The sequence below is a fragment of the Fonsecaea pedrosoi genome (genome assembly GCF_000835455.1).
Source record: "Fonsecaea pedrosoi CBS 271.37 unplaced genomic scaffold supercont1.4, whole genome shotgun sequence".
Taxonomy (NCBI): domain Eukaryota; kingdom Fungi; phylum Ascomycota; class Eurotiomycetes; order Chaetothyriales; family Herpotrichiellaceae; genus Fonsecaea; species Fonsecaea pedrosoi.
In genome coordinates this window covers 3,944,164-3,956,141 of record NW_013550612.1, presented here as the reverse complement: position 1 = coordinate 3,956,141, position 11,978 = coordinate 3,944,164, and the positions used below count along the sequence as shown (strand labels likewise).

At 53.6% G+C, this 11,978-nt stretch overlaps 4 protein-coding genes across 4 annotated transcripts; all 4 read right to left on the bottom strand.

Moving 5' to 3' along the window:
• Positions 1-635: 635 nt before the first annotated feature.
• On the bottom strand, positions 636-2,723 carry Z517_07235 (uncharacterized protein; the record flags this gene model as incomplete). Its single annotated transcript, XM_013428973.1, has 1 exon — positions 636-2,723. One exon carries the CDS (start codon positions 2,721-2,723, stop codon positions 636-638), a length of 2,088 nt encoding a protein of 695 aa, XP_013284427.1.
• Positions 2,724-3,193: 470 nt separating this feature from the next.
• On the bottom strand, positions 3,194-4,798 carry Z517_07234 (uncharacterized protein; the record flags this gene model as incomplete). Its single annotated transcript, XM_013428972.1, has 1 exon — positions 3,194-4,798. The coding sequence occupies one exon, from the start codon at positions 4,796-4,798 to the stop codon at positions 3,194-3,196; it is 1,605 nt and encodes a 534-aa protein (XP_013284426.1).
• Positions 4,799-5,588: 790 nt separating this feature from the next.
• Z517_07233 (uncharacterized protein) lies at positions 5,589-8,903 on the bottom strand (the record flags this gene model as incomplete). The annotated part of the gene is made up of 1 exon (XM_013428971.1): positions 5,589-8,903. One exon carries the CDS (start codon positions 8,901-8,903, stop codon positions 5,589-5,591), a length of 3,315 nt encoding a protein of 1,104 aa, XP_013284425.1.
• Positions 8,904-9,385: 482 nt separating this feature from the next.
• Z517_07232 (uncharacterized protein) lies at positions 9,386-11,348 on the bottom strand (the record flags this gene model as incomplete). The annotated part of the gene is made up of 7 exons (XM_013428970.1): positions 9,386-9,583; positions 9,694-10,102; positions 10,166-10,518; positions 10,571-10,783; positions 10,855-10,976; positions 11,037-11,096; positions 11,165-11,348. The coding sequence occupies 7 exons, from the start codon at positions 11,346-11,348 to the stop codon at positions 9,386-9,388; spliced, it is 1,539 nt and encodes a 512-aa protein (XP_013284424.1).
• Positions 11,349-11,978: the final 630 nt, after the last annotated feature.

Here is an 11,978-nt window from a genome sequence, read left to right as displayed (position 1 = left end):
GTAACTCGGTGCTCCCTCGAGCAAGCTCGCCGCGACGAGACGAGGAAGGATAATTTAACAGTCAGGAGATTTTCCATCCTTACACTTGACAGGATACTTACTGTACTGATCGAGTACAGTACTCGTAGGTTTATTTGTGGTGGGATGGATGGATGGAGGTCTGATATATATGTATATTTGGGTTGCCACGTGCCATTCATTGTAGTGCTATAGTAATAGTAGTAGTAGTAGTGGTGGTGGTAGGTAGTGCTGTTGGAAGGGATGGTGGTAACTACTACTGACTGGTACAACATGAGGAATGTGTATCTACTGTATCTATCCGTCTGCCTACGTACATACTAGCCGGCCCATCCATCCATCTATCTATCCTGTCTGACGTCGAGGTTGTGTGTATATATGTACATGGGGTGGAGGACGGGACCATGTGATGAAAAAAAAAAAAAAAAAAAAGAGAATGGGTGGTTAAAGGGAACCCACATCTGCTCACTCGTCCGTTGGTGATGGGAAACGTTGGGTTATCCATATACCGAGGTCTTCAAAGCCTCCAAAGCCTCCAGAGCGACGGGTAAGAAGACGGGGACCAGAGAGATTACAATGACAGGGACGACAACAACAACGGTAAACGTATGCAAAGCTCACACACCAAGCTTTTCCGGATCGTCGCCCTGGTCCTCGACGGCCCTCTCGTCCCGGTCGATCTGGTCGACCAACATCTCCTCGCGACGGAGGACGTCCTCGTCCAGGTCGACCCAGCCAATCTCCCTCAGAATCGGGCCCGTCATGTGCAGGTACTTGAGGTGGCCGTCGACGCGGGCCGAGAGGTCAAAGTTCTCGACGCCGACGACGTCGTCAATGTCCTGCAGGCCCGCCACCGAGATCTGCGCGCTGCTGGTGCGGTACAGGAAGGCGAGGATGTAGTCCTGGCGGGAGTAGACGTTGACGAGGCGGCCGGCGACGACGGATCGCATGGCGCGCCACTGCGCGGCGTCGGCGGGGACGGGCGCGCCCATGAGCACGACGTGGTCGACCAGGCCAAAGGCCCCGCGCTTGGCCAGCGTCAGCAGGCACGAGTAGACGACCCGCGCCCCCAGGGACTGTCCGATCAGCGAGACAGGCCGTTCTCCTTGTACGCGGTTGATGAGCGCGTCGGCCAGCACCTCGCCGGCCTTGACGGCACGCATCTTGGCGATGCCAAACGGCGAGTCGACCAGCCTGATGGCCTTGCGGATTGCCAGCGGCGCCATAATCGCCGACCATACGGCCGCAAAGATGGTGCGCTTGATGAGCTCTCGCCGAATCTGCGACCATGCCTGGCTGACCACAAAGTCTTTCAGCGCGGACCCCAGATTCAGCAGGGCTTGCAACTCCCACCGCAGCGCGAACGGTTCGCCGCCCTCGCCCAGCACGCGCCAGGGCAAGGTGACCTGTTCTTCCTCGGTCAGCCAGCCGGAGATGCCGACCGTGATCCGCAGCCGACGCCGCTGTTTTTGGACTTCTTCCGCGTCATCCTCTCGGCCATTGATGGGGAGGAAGGCAAAGTCGTCGATCTCCTTTGAGTACTTGTCCATTGCCTGGCTGGTCATTCTCGCCCCGTAGGCGCCGAACAGGCCGCCCACAAGCACCGAGCTCCCGGCCAGGGCGCCCAGATACCCTGCTGCGGCGGTGGCCCCAAGCCCCAACCCGCCCATGAGTGTGCCCACCCCAGCCGCCAGGAGAGGCGCAGCGAGGCCGCCAGTGATTCCAATCAGTGCGGCCCCAGCCACGCCAGCGACCCCGATCTTCCACTTCCTCGCCGTAGACGATGCCTGTTGAGCCTTCTGAGTGGATTCGCTGGCATCCATCTTCGCCGCAGCGGTCAAAAGACCATACGCTGTATCTTTCTCCATCTTGGACACTTCTCCGACATTGATGCCAAGGGACAGGGCGAGACGTAGAAGGAGGACGCGAGAATGGGCACGATAGGCTTCGAGACTTAGCAGGAGGAGGAGGATTGCCTTGACGATTGTCGAGCGTTCGCCTTGGCTCAGATTTGCCAGCGGGGTCTGTACTGGCGGAAACACTTTGAGCAGCTTGCCGTTGGCTTCCAGCTCAAGATTGGACGGCTGATACTGTTGCTGAGCGGCCTCGGTGGCAAGTCTGCGCGCTTGTTCATGGTTCTTGTTCTGCACGGCTTCGTCGCGAGAATTGACCACCTCGCCGACGCGGAGGATAACGCTTTCAGCCCAGGTGTCGAAAAAGGCCAGTGCCGCACTCTTCAACGCTTTGGATTCAGGAGTGGGCGTCGTCAGCAGGGTATCTTGCGGCTCTGCTTCGACGCCTCGAGGCTCGTCCTCATCAACGCGGTTTTCTGGACTCTCCAACGAAGCCTCTCTAGATTGTTCGTCAACCTCCTCACTCTGCTGCGTCGACAAGCTCAACTTCGAGACCTCGGCGGCGGCCTTGTCTGGTTCAGCTTCTCCCGCCCCCGTAGGGTCCGCTTTCGGTTTAGGTTTCGGCCGCTCATCAAATGCTCGCACAAGACTCCTCCTCATCTCCTCGATGGTCTGAGAGATGAGCAATGTCAAATCTGCCCGCTCTTCGCGGGTGAGAAGGGTCCCTAAAGACTGGTCGTCCTCTGCTTTCCGTTGGTGATCGCCGCCACTGTGGGGACGGCCGAAGCCCCCCGGCCGCTGCTGGGGGATGGCGGCATTGACCCTGTTTTTGAGAGACGAGAGTGAAGGCATCCTCTCTGGTCTGCTGTCTCCCAAGAGGTATTTCGTTGATTTAGTACCGTTTTGGGCGTGTTATTGAACGATGAGAAAGCATCGTCATGCTACAGGGGAAGATTAAGATGTTCTGTTACATGAGGCTGGTGAGGTCAAGAGTACCGAGTACTCGAGTAAATACTTGAACTTGTAAGCTGACAAGCTGTGACGTGTGCCAAGAGCTTCACAGCCTTGTCGGTGCAGGTCATTGTGACGAGGCTGCATGACATGTGAAGATGCTACGAAGACGCTCCTTGTGGGTAAAAATGTATTTTGTGGCTTTTGTTCTCCCGGTGTAATCATCTAGATTCTGAGTAGCAGTGTGTTGGTGAAATACAAAACCCCGTAGATACCCTCCAAATGACGGCATTTGACATGGCAGAACCTCTCAAAAGATCCTCAAGACATTCCTTTATACTTCCCACAGCTTCTATACCATTTGTTCTCGGTCATTCTTCTTCACTGACCTCACTCTCATCATCTTGTATAGTTCCATTCGCCATCCCGATGCCCAAGCCAATACCCTTATCTTCGTTCTCGTCCTCTTCTTCCAAAGCAGCCTCCAGTGCAGCTTCGAGGAGATCTTCATCGTCGTCATCGTGGGAAACGATTGGTTCAGGGGGTGTTGGCGGGGCTTGGTCAATCTGCGGTTGCTGTTGGTGTGGTCGATGACCTCGACTTCGACCGCCATCGTCCTCATCCGAGTCATGCGAATCACCATCTTGTCCCATCGAAACGTCACCTCTATTTGGCACAGCAACGCTTTTCTCCCTTGGGCTGCCTAGCTCGAATTCTTCGACATCTTCATCTTCGTCCGCAGAAGAGGCAGCTTCGACATCTTTCATTGTCACGTCCCTATCTCTATCTCTATCTCTGCCATGGCGACCCCTAGTAGGCTCCTCCACAGGCCGTTTGGGATCCGGCCTTGAAGAGGACCGGCCAACATTCGAACTGAGGCCACCAATTGGTGTCGCGGTATGACTGCGAAACATCTCTGGGTCCACTCTCCCGCGTCGAAAGCGGCCGTTGTCCGGAGGGGGGCTACCCATGTCTATTTCCAAGTCGCCATCGTCATCATTGATGATGATATGGGGTGAGCTGCCGATATTGCCTGAGACATTCCGAGCGTGGCCTTTTCCGGTCTTTGGCTGATTTGATCTGGTCGCGGCTGCGTTCGTTGGCTTAGAAGCAGCTTCATTGTCTTCGTCAGAGTCGGAAACGCGGGCTTTACTGAGTGGTTGGGTAGACCTAGGAACGTCTCGCTTAGTGGACGCCTTGGCAGCTGGGGCACGACCAGCCCCTCGGGATACGTCTTCGGGCTTTTTCTTTCGCTGTTGAGATGCTTTGGAGGCAGCCGGCACGGAGGTTGGTCGAGACTGCGGTGTAGTGGGTAAGAATCTGTTTCCTGGAAGAGCAGGCGTGGATGTCCCACTCAGTGGAGTTCGGCTGCCTGGAATAGGCGTACGGTTGCCCGGTACGTTTGATGACTTTTCGAAAGTTTCGCGTGCTTCGGCCAAGAAATTTCGGAAGTCGTAAGGGTTGGAAGGATCTGGGGTCTCGTCATCCGAAGGCGACGCTGGAGGGGCTTTTGCTGCTGACTGTTTTGTCGACGTCTGAGGCTGGCCAGATAGTTGTGGCAGTGCCCGAACGTCTGTGGACGACATGCCCGGTGCCACCTTCAGGTTCATGTCCAGGGACGCCGAGACGGCTTCCAGGACGAAGGCCGACTTTGCCCGGTCGAAAACGAGAGCTAGGGACCTCGACTGATCTTCAGGCGCTCCTGATTGTTCCGCAGGCGATTTGCCAACATACTGGTACTCGGCGGAATCACCGTCAGATACGTCGAGGTGGTATCGCTCACCAGCCTTTCTCAGGCGACTTTCTCGAGTGTCAAAACCGGCTTTGGGTTGCCAGTTGTATCGAATGTTCAGAAACATATCCTGTGCCTTTGCATCGGTCTTAAGACTGTCTCCAAGAATGATGGGATAGTCTCCCGACTGGCGGGGATCCACCAAGCCTGAAGGCTTGCTCGGATGGATGGCAGGCGATGCCATGGTGCTACTCTACCAAGTCACGGTCCTGATGGAGAGTAGAGATAGCCAAAAACGTGGGGAGCGGAAATTCAGGCCGGGGGCATAAAACAAGGCTAAAAGAGGCGCATAGATCGGCATGAGAATTGTCAGAGATAGCGAGCGAGCGACGACTGTGGGGTAGGTGACATCTCACGAACAGAGAGTCACTGGAAGATTCGGAGTCAGTCCATCGTTGGAAGACAACAAGGACGGGACATGGGAAAGTGAGGAGTGAGTTGCCGATGACATAAAGGAACAAGGGAAGGTAAACCAGGAACAAAGAAGTTATCCAGTTAAAGGACGCGGCTCGGCGGTTCTTCAGGGCTCCGCTTCGGCTAAATTTCCCCGAGTTAAAAATAATTACCTCGACCCGCACACATTTTGGTAGAGCACATGCTTGTCTTCGGCCTCGTCCATATTTGTAACAACAGCAATTGAATTTGCGAGGGGGCTTTCTGGATTCCTACAAAGACACAACTAGTACTTGAGCATGGTAGGCAGATTCATCCTACCTACGTATGGTCCTCTAATCGGCGAAACCCAGATGCTGGTAAGCCAGACATATCAATAACACCGATAAGCCCATTCTGGTTCTATCAGAAATCACCCACCCGAAAACTAACGAGAGGTTCCGTCCTTTGGCACAAACCTGTCCATCCCACCCGCAGATCTGCCAGATGCAGACAAACCTGATCTAAAACCGACCCAGAACCGCATATCTGTTCTTTGAAACCTGGTTGTCCTGTTCGCCTTGTCAATTGTCTCGCGGGAATCACGAATCAATCATTTCCTCATCATTGTCATTGTCATCATCACATTGTCTCGTCGTCTTCTCCGCCGACGCCAAAACCCGGTCAAGATGTGCCTGCAAGTCACCAATCAATCTTCTCAGCATAGAAGCCGCGCCACGACTCAGTGGTTTCAAAAACACGCTGGTGTCGTCGTCCTTTGATCCTGCCGAGTCGACCAACGAGTCATCTTGATTCGTTCGAGCCTCTTCAGATCTCTGCAACAGTAGGTTTCCGCGCTCAATGACGGTCCCAAGCAGGCATTTGCTCGGATCCGACATATCATGCGGCAGATATAACCAAGCGAGTATGTCTTCCAGCCCACCCGGAGGGCGGAGCAAAGCGCTTTTCACAAATCGCCTAGACATGGCGAAGACCTTTTCACTGTACGAGTCCGATTCCCTTGCATATGCCTTGTCATGCTCATATCCTTCGAATCCTGCCTCGTTGTAAAAGGGTCTCTTCACCAGCACCAACCCTTGCAAGGAGACAAGCACCTGAAGCAATGTTGCCTTGTTGCCCCATTTCTCGCTCTCGTTTTCCCCGGACCAGGTCCCCAACAGGCTCAAACAAACCTTGCCTTCTTCGTAAAGGTTCGGATTGATGCGACCAAGTCCACCGGTCCAACTGTGGAAATGGGCCACAGGCGGTTCTTCCGGAAACTTGGCAGGTAATTGTAAGTCGATCAAGAACGGCGCATTTTCATAGGGCGTATCTCTCGGACCGATAATGAGGCAGCGCAGGAGATCCATTCGACTCTCATATGTGCGTACATAGATCTCACCCTCCGGGAGTGACGTGGCCAATATCTGGTGTTCTATGAGGAGACGTTTGAGGCTTAGCTCTGGCGGTACAGTGTGAAGTCCGAACTGATCAGACGGAGGCAGCCGATCAAGCACAAGAAACTGCGCAGGCCGTTCAGATCCTGGCACTTCCTCTAGTTGAAACAATAATGGTCGTGGCTTCGTTGTATCGTCTTGTTGCTCGCCGCTGTCCACCCTTTCCCCATCTTCTCTGTCTTTGCCGTGTAAGAGTTCTTCAGCGTCCTCGAATGCCACGTCCTCGTCAGACACCCAATTTTCATCGCCGCTGTCATTGTCGAGACGTTCCCCGCCTTCGTACTCCACGGTTTCCGATATGGCCCGCAGAAAGTCTGGATTAAAGGTGGAGTCAAATCCACTCCAACCACTCAAAGAGTCTACGTCCACAGGACCGTCATCTGTCGAGAAATCGCCTGGCATTACCGGCCGGCTGCCGAAAACTGTAAAAACCGAGTCGGCATCGACGAACACGTCTCGACAAGGCTCCGATGTTCCTAAACGAACCCTAACGAGGCCATCGAGTCCCAGCGCAACAACCTGGCCAATCCAGACAGGAAGCGAGGACTCCGCTGGATCCCGATGTTGTTCTGTGCTGGTTCTCGTTGCCAAAGGAGATGCCTGAGAATGCTCCAGCCGAATGCGTTTATTGGTGCCGGAACCTGGAATGTGCGAAGACGTCGAGCCTATCCTGGCGTGATCTGGCAGGGAGGATTCGGAAAGCACGTCACGTGCGAGTTTGAGGGGACCTGGAGCTGGAATGAGACAAATATCACCTCGTTGACTGAACGACGAAGGGAATGCCATGATTTCGAAGAGAGACACATCTTCAATCTCATCTCCTATGGCACCGAATCGAGAGCTCGGTGCTAGAACCAGGCTTTGTGCGAGAAGTTCAATCTTAGGTTCTTGGAACCACCGCACGCGAGCGACCTTCTCGATGGGATCAACTGACTGGACCACGCCCACAGCGGCAGGGAGCAAATCGTGGGGTCGCTCAAAGAATGCCATCTCGTCGAAGTCTTTAAGTGCACCGCGTGCTTCCCCCTTCTGGTCAAGTGGTCTTTGCCGCATCCCTTCTCGTCTGAACACAATGTCCGTAGGGAGAATGTCGGCTTCGAAGAGGGCAAAGTTTGTCAGAGACGTTGAATTAACCGTAACGACGCTTCCATCTTGCCACATGACAGTAGCAGACTGTTGCATGAAAACAATCTTATACTCATCCAGATCCCAATCACCAGATGCATGTTTGGTCACCCGGTGAAGCATGCCATGCGTGGACCCCTTGATCCCATGATATTTTACCGCAGCTGCCGAAAGATCGCGGAACTTGACTCGCATGCCAACTTCCAGCTGCTGCCCTGAGTAAAGTTCTCGGAGATAGTGGGATTCGGGAGGGAGTGCCTGAGCATGGGCAGATCCCGTTTCGATGCCGTGTTCGTTTTGACGAAAGGACTCGACAGGCATTCTGCCAGCGTCATAGATAATGACATCCTTCTTCAGGTGCATCTTTGGAAACCCACGGAAAGTCTGAATGTCCTTGTAGATAGATATCGTCTCCTCGGGCACCGATGCAGCGTTGAATGTGTCTCCTCGCCGAGTTCTGCCGGAGAGCCAATCGACTGTAACCTCATGAGCTCGACAGTCAAGGACGATGCCTTCAGAAGGGACCTTCGGATCGTAGGAGCCACATAACCATATTGCGTTCCGCAGATGAGGACGATCCACGATGACAAAGTCACCCCGTCGTGGGTATGATACAGGAATAGTGTTTGGCCAGCCGTGAGTCGGTGCTACCATACCAGGCGGCCAGAGCTCAGGAACTGTAATGAGAGGCATCTCACTGTGGGCAATAGGTATTCGCAGGCCGACAGAATCAGAGATGACTGCGACGGAGAAGTCGGCCAGCATCACCACAGTGTCGTACTCGGCGTATTCCACCTCTCCAGGCCATTTGCGATGTATTATCCAATCTTCTGGAGTGACATCCTGTGCTCTTCTGACTTCTCTTGCAGGGACATCGTAAAGGAGGACGTGTGGATTGGGGTGAGTGAAGTGCTCGGGTAAGGTTGACGGACACTCTTGCGTGCAGTTCCGCCACGGCGAGTAGTCACTCGGGAAGACAGGTTCAAGGATGTAATTTTCTGAAATATTGACAACCGTACCCGTCAGGGGGCTTCCATCTTGCTTGACACTGTCACCCAACTTGAAGGCTCGACTGACGAGGACAATGTCATCCACACCGACAAGGGAACAAACTGCCGCAGCAGCGTGAGCAAATTCGACGTAGACATATCCTATCGGGGGGACGGAATTGGTGAGAAACTCGTCAAGGATATTAGGCGGGACAGAGTCATGAGTTACAATCACGTCGCTTGCTGCGTAGGACACGGCAGGATCATTGTAAGTGGCGCGGACGAGACCATAACGGGAAACATCTTGTTTGAGGGCGACATGGTCAGAAACAAAGAATGACCGCATCAGTCCTGAGGCCTTTGACAAGATCCAACAAGTCAATAGTCTACCAAGGTCAGTCAGATGAGGTTTTCAGAAGGATCAACGAAACGGTAGTTTGTAGTCGGTTGTGGAAGACTACGAAGAGTGCGAGAGCGAGGCTGGCGGGGGGATTCATGTTTGTTCCCGAATAGGAAGGTGGCGCGTTAATACATATTATTACGAGGCTGAACACCTTCCCTTCCTTCCCCTGCGAATGCCCTGCCGTGCCTGCCCACGTTGTTAGGCTGCAAACACTACAAGGGTGAGAAACAGAGAGGGCAGTGAATAACGGCTCCTGTTAGTCATTTGGGGGGTTTTCCATGACCGCTGGTTTTACTTTATACTTGGATGACATTTTTGCTCTGTAGCCTCCAGCGCAGTTCCCCGTGGCAGACACTTGGAGGTGGCTTGTCTCCTTCTTACAACTCCTCTTCCATTAATGCACTGCCCCACGGACGAGAGCCAATCTACTGTGCCTTCTCGCTCCTCTTGCGCAAATACACCTCCAGTCCCTCCTGAACGACGAAAAAGGTGGAATGATACGCCAACGGCCGTCCAGGATGCACCAGGGTGACATCGTACTCCCTCAGGATCTGGATGAGGGTCTTATTCATCTCAAACAGCGCGAGATTACGACCAATACAGAGGTGGCTGCCGCCTCCGAACTGTGATCCAGTGAAAGGAAGGGAGTTAGCATCTAACTTGCCAAAGGGTTTCTTCTGGAAGGAATGCCGGTGGAGAATATGGTAATGGGGGAAGGAAGAATGGAACATACCTGATATAAATGCGAACCCATCAATTTAGCATCACGCTCAAACCATCTCTCTGGTCTGAATTCGTCGCAGTCGTCCCCGAATATCGAGGCATCGCGATGCAGAACCCATCCATTGACGGCAACCTCGATCCCACCCGGGTAAAACTTGCCGTCGATTTCTACTCCTTCCGGCGGAGTTTTGCGGTATATTCCTAACCCGACGGCCGGTCGGACTCGCATGGCTTCCTTCAAGCACGCCTGGAAGTAAGGGAGAGCCAGCGCTTCCGCGTAGGTGACGATTTCAGACAGTTTCCCAGCCTTTTGAGCCTCGTCGATTTCCTGGCAGAGGTTGGCGTAGACCTTGGGAGCGTTAAGCACCAAGTAGAAGAACGATTGCATTGTCGACGCCGTGGAGTCGGATCCCGCAAATCTGCAGCAACGTATAAGCACAGGTAGAGAGGAACACTGGCCTCCTGCAGCAAGCATCACTTACACAGCACCATGAGCGATACTGAAGACGTCATTCACCGAAAACTTCTCAGGGTTTGCCTCATGTGCCCGCAACAACTCGGCCAACAGATCGATACCTGTTGAATCGAAGGTTCCGTCCTTTTGTTTGCGCTTTTCGAGCTCGGCGACGGCAATTTTCGTCATCGTCGTTGGTTTCATTTGTAAGCCTAGGTAGGGCCGGATTGGGTTGTTTCGAAGGAGGATGTCGTATTCTGCAATGTGACCCACGATCCCGTCGTACCATTGGACGTCGTCGATGTTCTTGATTGAGCCCTCAATATCGACTTCTTGTTCCAAGAAACCAAATTGTCGTGAAAAGGCCACTTCTCCAAGTACCTAGACCCAGCTTAGCCAACGTGATTGGAAAAAGGACTGCGATGGTCCGTACATCGAAAGCAAAGTAGTGCAATAGATTTCCCAGGTTGCAAACCCGTTTGTTCTCGGTGGCATACTTCTCCAGATGCTCCATCAAAAGCTTGATCATGTCCTCGATCGGCCCTGATCGCTTCTGCATCTGCGCAAGGCTGTAGGGAGTGACGGCATAGCGTTTCATCTGCGCATGCTTCCATTCGCGAACTTCTGTAAAGATATCCGGTGCATGCTGCGACGCGCGACAAAGTCAATGTCCCCATCTGCCATGGCACAAAAAGATGTCGCGTGATTGGATCTCACCTTTGGCGGAAAGACGCTGTAAAACATGGTCTTATGGAAACCTTTGCCCACGGCAAAAATGTCTTTGGCCGCATTGCAAGTGCCGAAGGATACCTCATTGGGGGCCGTGCGAACCACGGGTCCTGGCGGGCGGTGAGATTTTGGGGGCCCTTCCATTGCGTTTTTGGAGATCTAGAACTTACCGTATTTCTTGTGCAGAGCTATATGGTCCAACTCGGTGTGCCCATTGTATGTGCTCCACACTGTTTGAATTCGCAAACGTCAGCCCACGATAAGGAAAACAAAAAGTGAGACGAAGAGAACGAAGTACCTTTCCACAGCCTCGAACACGAAGCCAGCCACGGCCCAGGCACATTGCGAAGAGGAGATGCGTAACGCTTATAGAGGGATCGAATGACCAGGGAAAGAACTGCTAGAAGCAGCAGATTTGCCTTCAAGAGGGCCAAAACTTGGGCCACGAGAGAATGGCCGGGTGATGGGTTCTCGACCATCATCTTGGGAGACGGTCTCTCGACACTCGCTGTAGCCTAGAAGAAGAAGCCCGGTAGAAGCAAGAGTCGGAGGAAAAACAACAGGAAGAAGAGGCAGAGACGTCAGGAATGAACCCATCATCACTATATCTACAGGTCTATTCCCCCCCCCCCCCCCCGCGCCAACAGGACTTGGTTCGCATTGCTCTGCCGGTGGCTTCTACTCTGCGATCGAGAAAGCTCGTGTGAGATCATGCCCCCTAGCCACTCCATTTCATCCAATAGGACCGCCACTGGCGCAGGTCGGAGGGCGGCAATTGCAAAAGAGAGGATTCGGCTGACGGTGATTGGCACATGGTCCGCTCGACTGAAGAGGTCTGGGTTCAGCCCATGGATGGGTAATGGGTACTCGGTACTGGCAACTGGGTATCTGGACTCGCTGGGTAAAACCATTGATGTAGCAAAAGCCCCGCCGAAGTCACCCACATCGGAAAACCCCCGTGAAACATCGGCAGTGGCACTGGCACTCTGACCCCACATTGACTGTTTATGGAAACCCCCATGGTGTGGCACAGGAGAACCCCATGTGGCGTTGGCATTGTGGCTCTCCCCTGTAGTTGGATGGTTGGCCTTTTCATGAAGAGTGAGACTTGG